The 8,988-nt window shown below is 44.3% G+C and overlaps 1 protein-coding gene across 1 annotated transcript in view; it reads left to right on the forward strand.

Moving 5' to 3' along the window:
* The window catches only part of LOC143277594 (uncharacterized), a 67,293-nt gene extending 62,830 nt beyond the window's left edge, over positions 1-4,463 (forward strand). Inside the window, exons 27-29 of the mRNA XM_076582470.1 lie at positions 388-487; positions 1,528-1,636; positions 3,506-4,463. Of these exons, the coding sequence (XP_076438585.1) occupies positions 388-487; positions 1,528-1,636; positions 3,506-3,661 (365 nt within the window). The 3' untranslated portion in view covers positions 3,662-4,463. The remainder of the gene's footprint in view (positions 1-387; positions 488-1,527; positions 1,637-3,505) is intronic.
* Positions 4,464-8,988: the final 4,525 nt, after the last annotated feature.

Genomic DNA, 8,988 nt, shown 5'->3' on the forward strand with positions numbered 1-8,988 from the left:
AGATCAAAGTGCCAAGTTTAGAGAATACAAAAAATATAAATATAACAGTAAATGCAGTTTGCATATAATTAGGCTTCTTTTTTTTCTTTTTTTTTTGGTGCCCATCCCAGAGGTGCAATATTGTTTTAAACAAGATGACTGGAAAGAACTGAATTTTTCCTATTTTTATGCCTAATTTGGTGTCAACTGACAAAGTATTTGCAGAGAAAATGTCAATGTTAAAGTTTACCACGGACACACACACACACACACACACACACACAGACAACCGAACACCGGGTTAAAACATAGACTCACTTTGTTTACACAAGTGAGTCAAAAATGCATGTGTGGCTGCTGTTGCTTGACCAGTGCTGTCCACACACCACGTGGACCTTAACTTTGAAGCTGTGCTGAAGGAGACTGTTCGGCGAGGCGACCAGAGCGTCCTGTTGGCCAACCCCCACCTCGTCAAGCCTATGACCACGTGTGCCGAACACGTCCACAGGTATGCTCTGTTCCCCTCACTTTCACTTTCACTATCAGTTTCTCAAGGGGGTGTCACTGTGTTCAGATAAATCCAGGTATCCTCTGTCCCTCTCACTTTCACTTTCATGTCCTATTTTAGCATCCTAAATTCAGTTACCTGTTTTACCAGCAGCGTTTGTGCATGTATGAAATGATTTTACCATTAGTAGATGTTCCAAATGTAACCCATTTTCAGTGGATTTTGACTCTTTTTTTTTTCTTTTTTTTTTTTTGTACGTTATTTTACAAACTGTTTCACAGGGAATCGTCACTGCATTCAGATATAATCCATATACGCTGCACCACATCTGCTGCAGATTCCTGACCAGCAGCATAACCTGACGCGATTAGTCAGGCCTTGAGTGCATGGGTATATATTTGTGTACCTATCTGAGTGGATTTCTTCCACAGAATTTTGCTGGAGGACAACACTTGTGTTGCCATGGGTTCTTTAACAGGTGCATGAAGTGTGTGCTGCACAGGGGACTTCAGTTCATCGTCTCATCCGAAAGACTAGACGCTCAGTTTGATTTTCCAGTCGAACTTGGGAGAAAGGGTGAGACCAGAATTTGAACCCAGAAACAGACGGGCGCCATAGCAGAGTGGTTGAAGTGTTGGACTCTCAATCTCAGGGTCCCAGGTTCGAATCTCGGTGACGGCGCCTCTCGCTTCCTAAGTGGGCGTGTTACCTCTAGGCCATCACTCCACAGTAACCCGTTACAGGGCAAAACTTGTTCAGATCCCCAAACTTCACATCCATGCAACAGCGCTGGTTGGACACATACCTCAGACAAATCAATCTGGACGTCCAGTGGCGAAGGATCTTTTCTGATTTTCAATTCAGTTCAGTTCAATTCAATTCAAAATACTTTATCTGCTTCAACCAAAAACAGAAAATTTTCTTTAGGCTCACTTAAAATAAAATGCCTGTCAGCAAAAAAACAAAAACAAAAAAAAACTCGGCTGTAGTGCCCTGTCAGATGTACTTCATGTTCTCTGTGTGTGTGTGTGTGTGTGCAGACTGGTGACGCTGTTGGTGGGCGGGGGTGATGTGGGGAGGGTGGTGGGCACGCTGGTGTCGGATTACACCACGTCCGTCAAAACTCTCACCTTGTTGCCTGCTGTCAAGGTCAGTAACCTCGGGGGTCGTCTGGACCCTGGTTGTGTTGTCGTCATCGTTGTTGTTGTTGTTGTGTTTGTTGTCGTCATCGTTGTTGTTGTGTTTGTTGTTGTCATCGTTGTTGTTGTTGTTGTGTTTGTTGTTGTCATCGTTGTTGTTGTTGTGTTTGTTGTCATCATCGTTGTTGTTGTGTTTGTTGTTGTCATCGTTGTTGTTGTGTGTTTGTTGTTGTCATCATCGTCGTTGTTGTTGTGTGTTTGTTGTTGTCATTGTTGTCATCTTTGTTGTTGTCATCATTGTAATTGTGTGTTTGTTGTCATCGTTGTTGTTGTTGTGTGTTTGTTGTTGTTGTTTTGTTTTGGGTGTTGTGTAGTTTCTTTTTGTTGTTGTTGTTGTTGTTGTTGTTGTTCCAGCTCAGTTTTCACTTGTACATCAGATGATGGTGCACACAATTGATTGATTGATTGATTGATTGATATGGATACTTATATAGTGCCTATCCTCAGTCAGAGACCAAGCTCTAAGCGCTTCTTCAATGGCATCAGTGTGATTTTTTTCTCTCTATCCCAAGAAATATGTTGTTTTGCTGGTTTTGTTTGTTTCCTTTTTTTTTTTGTTGTTGTTGATAGATTTGTCTTTGTTGAGTTTTGGGTTGAAAGGGATGTGTACAGTGGGAAGGGGTTGTTCTTCAGCTTCTCCATGAAGATGTGTTTATCTGCTGCTTTTGGTGTGTATTTTCTGTGTGTCTGTGTGTGAAACTGAAAATTTTTGTGGCTATGGTCCAAAAGTGATGTCTTTAAACTGGAACAAAGTAAAAATAGAGGGGTTTTTTATGCTGAAAGGGAAATCCATGTTCATAGAAATACCCCCAGGCATATAGAGGCCAGTCACAAAAGGGTTTTTCTATTGTTTTATTTACAGTAGTTATGTAGAAGTTAAAGAGAAGAAGAAGAAGAAGCAGTAGAGATAAAACAAGGATGAGGAGAAGAACTAAGAAGACAGTGGCTGGAATGACACAAACATATGTCATCAACACAACATGTCGGCACATGTAAAGCACATGTGTACATACTACATGGAAAGACTGTCACTCGATTTGGGATAAGCAACAACATACCTACAGCACATCTGCAAGGCTGATACCTGATGAGCAGCGAAACCCATCTTGCTTGTCAGGCCTTGTGTGCATCTGTATGCATTTATGTACTGTATCAACCCTTTGGAGTGCACTTCATCTTTGTACAGAGCGTTACCAGAGGACAACATTTGTGTTGCCATGGGTTCTTTTGAATACGCTAAGTGCGTGTTTCACGTGGGGCCTTGGCTTCTCATCAAATCCAAATGACTAGACGCTCAGTTTGATTTTCCAGTCACAGAGGGAGAGTGGGATTTGAACCCAGACCCGCCACACACACTGTACTGATATGTAAGTGCCTTTTCCTGCTCTGCCACCGTCCTCCACAGTTTACAGTGCTTTCATGATCATGGTGACGGGCGAAATAGCCGAGTGGTTAAAGAGTTGGACTTTCAATCTGAGGGTCATATGTTCGAATCTTGGTAACGGCGCCTGGTGGGTAAAGGGTGGAGACTTTTCCAATTTCCCAGGTCAACATATGTGCAGACCTGCTTGTGCCTGAACCCCCTTCATGTGTATACGCAAGCAGAAGATCAAATACGCACGTTTAAGAGCCTGTAATCCGTGTCAGCATTCAATGGGTTATGAAAACAAGAACATACCCAGCATGCACACACCCCTGAGTATGGTTGCCTACATGGCAGGGTAAAAACAATCATACACGTAAAAGCTTACGAGCAAGAAGAAGAAGAAGAAGAATGATCATGGTTATGATGATTATTATTACACCTGTGTGTGGACAGAAATGGCTGGTGTCGAGCATGTACGCCTGTCTGGACGCATGCGATCAGCACACCATGAAACAGCTACGACAGAGGCTGCCCCCTGGTGTCAGAGACGTGCTTCACATGCTGCACAACGACTACACCGCCTTCCACAAGTACACGGGGAAAGTGTGAACACGTGTGCTGGGTCAGTGAGGAGATGTGTGTGGTGCTGTGCGACGTTGGAACTACACTGTGTGTGTGGAACTGTCGTTGTGGTGGGGAGTTGGGGTGTCATGACTTTGATGAAGCTGGTGTGTGTGTGTGTGTGTGTGTGTGTGTAGTGTTGTTGGTTTTTTTGAGGGGTTTGTGAGTTTGTTCATTTGTGTGAGTATGTGTGTATGTGAATTTGTCCCATTGTGTGTGTATGTGTGTACACGTTTTGTATGTGTGTGTTTATGTGTGTGTGTTTTGTATGTGTTTATGTGTGTGTGTGTGTTTTGTATGTGTGTGTTGTATGTGTTTATGTGTGTGTCACTAAGGTGTGTGCGTGTGTGTGTGTGTGTGTCACTAAGGAGGGTGTGTGCGTGTGTGTGTCACTAAGGAGTGTCTGTGTGTGTGTGTGTGTGACTAAGGAGGGGGTGTGTGTGTGAGTGTGTGTGTGTGTGTGTGTCACTAAGGAGTGTGTGTGTGTGTGTGACTAAGGAGGGTGTGTGAGTGTGAAGAATGGGGAGTTTTTTGTCATGAGCATATGTGGTTGTACACCCAGCTTCGCAAGAACATTTGTGCTGTGAATGTGTTTGTATACACTCAGCATGTTTGTGGCACATTATGTATGTGTGTGTGTATGCACATGTGTGTGTGTGTGTGTGTGACATTATGTATAGGGATTTCTTGTGAGAGCACATAATGTGATGGAAAAAGTTCAAATGATATTGCTTGGCTGCTGTTTTCTGGATACCGATTCATCAGTTGCTCTTGGAAATAAATAAATGTGCCGAATATACATCCTTTTAACAGTTTTCTTTTTTTTTTTAATTAGAATTTAAATAAGACAGAGTTTGTGTTGTGGTGTATGTGTTGTGTGCGTGTGTGTGTGTGAGAGAGAGAGAGAGACACAGAGAGAGAGAGAGAGAAGAGGATAATTTGTCGTCTTAAAGTTCAGTTTTGTCTCTCAAAGACTGTTATTGGTTTGGGTTTCACTTTGTTGTTTTTCATGACAGTTTAAACCAACATTCACAGGCATTTCCAAGCTTTCATTAATCATATGAATTAATTGATGCTTTTCTTTTTTTTCCTTTGTCTTGTTTTTGGTTTTAAGATAATTATTGTGTTATCAGTTATGTTCCCTCCTTCACATCAGATAAATGAATGCCTTGTGCTGTTCACACCAACACACACAAACTTTCACAACTGGATTAAAAAGCAAGTCTCACTGCCATTTATTTTTTAAAAACTTCTGCCAAATCTTTTTCACGTCATATAATTCACAAAAGCTTTCACTCACGAAACACTTTGATCTCACTTGCACTTCCCCCCCTCCCGTCCCAAACATACCTACATTCACATACACATCTTGTTTTATGCATCCATAATGTGTCATATTACCTAACATATACATCTCATATGCATCCACAATATTTCATATTCTGTAAGTATATAAACAGTTTGTGAGTTCCAGAGTAAGTGTATCCGACATGCTCAGAAATGTCTTAAACTTGCATTCGCAAAAGAATTCATACAAATGGTACCAAAAAAAAAAAATCTCCCACAATCAAACATTTCATGCTCACATGACTGTGCACAAGTCTGCAATGCTCCCAAACTTATCACACTTGCACACACATTTCACAACTTGCAGTTTGGAAAATGTCTTCAAGCAGGTAAATCTTACCAGTGTATGTATACATGTTCTCTCTCTCTGTCTCTCTTTCTCTCTCTGTCTCTCTCTCTCTTGTTCTGGATTACAAGATACATGCAACATGTTGAAGCAACAGAATGTGTTCTTTTGAGGGTTTTTTTTGTTTGTTTGTTTGTTTGCATCCAAATGCCCCATATTTCAGCAAAGAGCCAAACTTCATGATGAGCATACAATACACATGAATCAATTAAGTACTTCTCCAACTATGCATCGACGTGTGGACAGAGGATACGAGTGACACCAGAAACTATCCATCGACGTGTGGACAGAGGATACGAGTGACACTGGCCAAGGACCACACACTATCCATCGACGTGTGGACAGAGGATACGAGTGACACCAGAAACGGGCCAAGGACCACACACTATCCATCGATGTGTGGACAGAGGATACGAGTGACACTGGCCAAGGACCACACACTATCCATCGACGTGTGGACAGAGGATACGAGTGACACTGGCCAAGGACCACACACTATCCATCGACGTGTGGACAGAGGATACGAGTGACACTGGCCAAGGACCACACACTATCCATCGACGTGTGGACAGAGGATACGAGTGACACTGGCAAAGGACCACACACTATCCATCGATGTGGGGACAGAGGATACGAGTGACACTGGCAAAGGACCACACACTATCCATCGATGTGTGGACAGAGGATACGAGTGACACTGGCCAAGGACCAGACACTATCCATCGACGTGTGGACAGAGGATACGAGTGACACTGGCCAAGGACCACACACTATCCATCGACGTGTGGACAGAGGCTATGAGTGACACCAGAAACGGGCCAAGGACCACACACTATCCATTGACGTGTGGACAGAGGATACGAGTGACACCAGATCCTGGCCAAGGACCACACACTATCCATCGATGTGTGGACAGAGGATACGAGTGACACTGGCCAAGGACCACACACTTTCCATCGATGTGTGGACAGAGGATACGAGTGACACTGGCCAAGGACCACACACTATCCATCGATGTGTGGACAGAGGATACGAGTGACACCAGAAACGGGCCAAGGACCACACACTATCCATCGATGTGTGGACAGAGGATATGAGTGACACTGGCAAAGGACCACACACTATCCATCGACGTGTGGACAGAGGATACGAGTGACACTGGCCAAGGACCACACACTATCCATCGACGTGTGGACAGAGGATACGAGTGACACTGGCAAAGGACCACACACTATCCATTGACGTGTGGACAGAGGATAAGAGTGACACTGGCAAAGGACCACACACTATCCATCGACGTGTGGACAGAGGATACGAGTGACACTGGCCAAGGACCACACACTATCCATCGACGTGTGGACAGAGGATATGAGTGACACCAGAAACGGGCCAAGGACCACACACTATCCATCACCTCCACTGCCCCGTGTTTCCAACGACACAGGAGCAGTCTTAAAGTCTTTGACAAGCAAATGGCTGAAACAGAAAGGGACAATGAATTATGGCAAGCGTAAGGAATTCACCACAGATGTAGCTGTTGGGGGAAAAAAAGGAAGGAGAAAAAAAAAAGGGAGGGGAAAAAAAAATCAGAACAGGCACCACTGAACACCACCGAAGTGACTCAGCAGCAGTGCAGGGTCTCCTCTGGTGTGTGGCCTCCTAGCGACCTAACATTGATGGTTCCCTGCGCACTGCTGACGCTGGAACTGTGATGGACGAACCCGGGTGTGGCCATGTATGGAGGAATCTAAATGAGCGGCGTGGGAGTAATGCCACTGAAACGGTGCAGATGATGGGGCAACAAAAGAAGAAAAAAAAGAAAAAGAAGAGGGCAGACAGGCAGGCAGCAGTAAATCACTTTCACTTTCTGCAGGAAGCGTCGCTGCGTTCAGACACATCCATACAGACTACACCATATCTGCCAGCAAGATTGACTGACCTGCAACATGACCCAACACACTCAGACTCTGAGTGCACACACATGTCTATGTACCTATCAGAGTGGATTTCTTCCACAAAAAGTTTGCCAGAGGACAACACTGTTGTTGCCATGGGTTGTTCTTCAGTGTGATGGGCGCGATAGCCGAGTGGTTAAAGCGTTGGACTTTCAATCTGAGGGTCCCGGGTTCGAATCACGGTGATGGCGCCTGGTGGGTAAAGGGTGGAGATTTTTATGATCTCCCAGATCAACACATGTGCAGACCTGCTAGTGCCTGAACCCCCTTCGTGTGTATACACAAGCAGAAGATCAAATACGCACGTTAAAGATCCTGTAATCCGTGTCAGCGTTCGGTGGGTTATGGAAACAAGAACATACCCAGCATGCACACCCCCGAAAACGGAGTATGGCTGCCTACATGGCGGGGTAAAAACGGTCATACACGTAAAAGCCCACTCGTGTGCATACGAGTGAACGTGGGGGTTGCAGCCCACGAACGAAGAAGAAGAAGTTCTTCAGTGTGCCAGGTGCATGCTGCACACAGAACCTCGGCTTATCATCTCATCCGAATGACTTGACACTCAGATTGATTGTCCAGTCAAACATGGGAGATAGGGCAGGGGAGGGATTTGAACACAGACCCTCACTGGAAAATAAACGTCTTGACTATTCTGCCACCCTCCTCCACAGTCAAGTGTGAAGCAACAGCAGTAATTCTGCATTTGTATTTCTTTTTTTTTTTTATCACAACAGATTTCTGTGTGGAATTCAGGCTGCTCTCCCCGGGGAGAGTGCGTCGCTACACTACAGCGCCACCCATTTTTTTTTGTATTTTTTCCTGCGTGCAGTTTTATTTGTTTTTCTATCGAAGTGGATTTTTCTACAAAATTTTGCCACGAACAACCCTTCTGTTGCCGTGGGTTCTTTTATGTGCGCAAACTGCATGCTGCACACAGGACCTCGGTTTATTGTCTCATTCGAATGACTAGCGTCCAGTATAAGTATCAGTATCAGTAGCTCAAGGAGACGTCACTGCGTTCGGTCAAATCCATACACGCTACACCACATCTGCCAAGCACATGCCTGACCAGCAGCATAACCCAACATGCTTAGTCAGGCCTTGAGAAAAAAACAAAAAAAACAAAATAAATAAAATAAAAAATAAAACCAACACTACTTAATGCTAACTATGATCATACCGTTCCCCTGTTTCTCATGTGTACTGTTTCTGGACCGCTTGAAACAAGTCGTGCCTACATGACGCTGATTGATACCTTGAGTCCATGGTGTGGGCATGAAGTATGTCTGTGTGTATGTGCTGGTGGTGTTTGTGTGTGTGTGTTGGGTGTCAGTGTGTTTATGCTATGTGTACAGTGTGTGTGTGTGTGTCTGAGCCTGTGTGCATACCTTATCAGTAAAACATTCCCAGGAAAAACAAAACAGAGGCAAAAATCAAAGGCTCTGAATACCAAGAGATGGGTCTGTTTAGAAAGCTTTTGAAAAGAAATGGAGGAATCAGCCTGCCTTGCAGAAAACAATGTCAGCACCTTACACCACACACACACACCCGCACGCAACAGTGACTGGGCTTTCTCAAGCAAGCCTGTGTCATCTTCTTGACCGTGAAGATAAAAATAAACACACAACTGCCAGAGCAAAGCTCAAGTCAAACACAATCCAGTC

Source organism: Babylonia areolata, chromosome 34 (genome assembly GCF_041734735.1).
Source record: "Babylonia areolata isolate BAREFJ2019XMU chromosome 34, ASM4173473v1, whole genome shotgun sequence".
NCBI classification, from domain to species: Eukaryota; Metazoa; Mollusca; class Gastropoda; order Neogastropoda; family Buccinidae; genus Babylonia; species Babylonia areolata.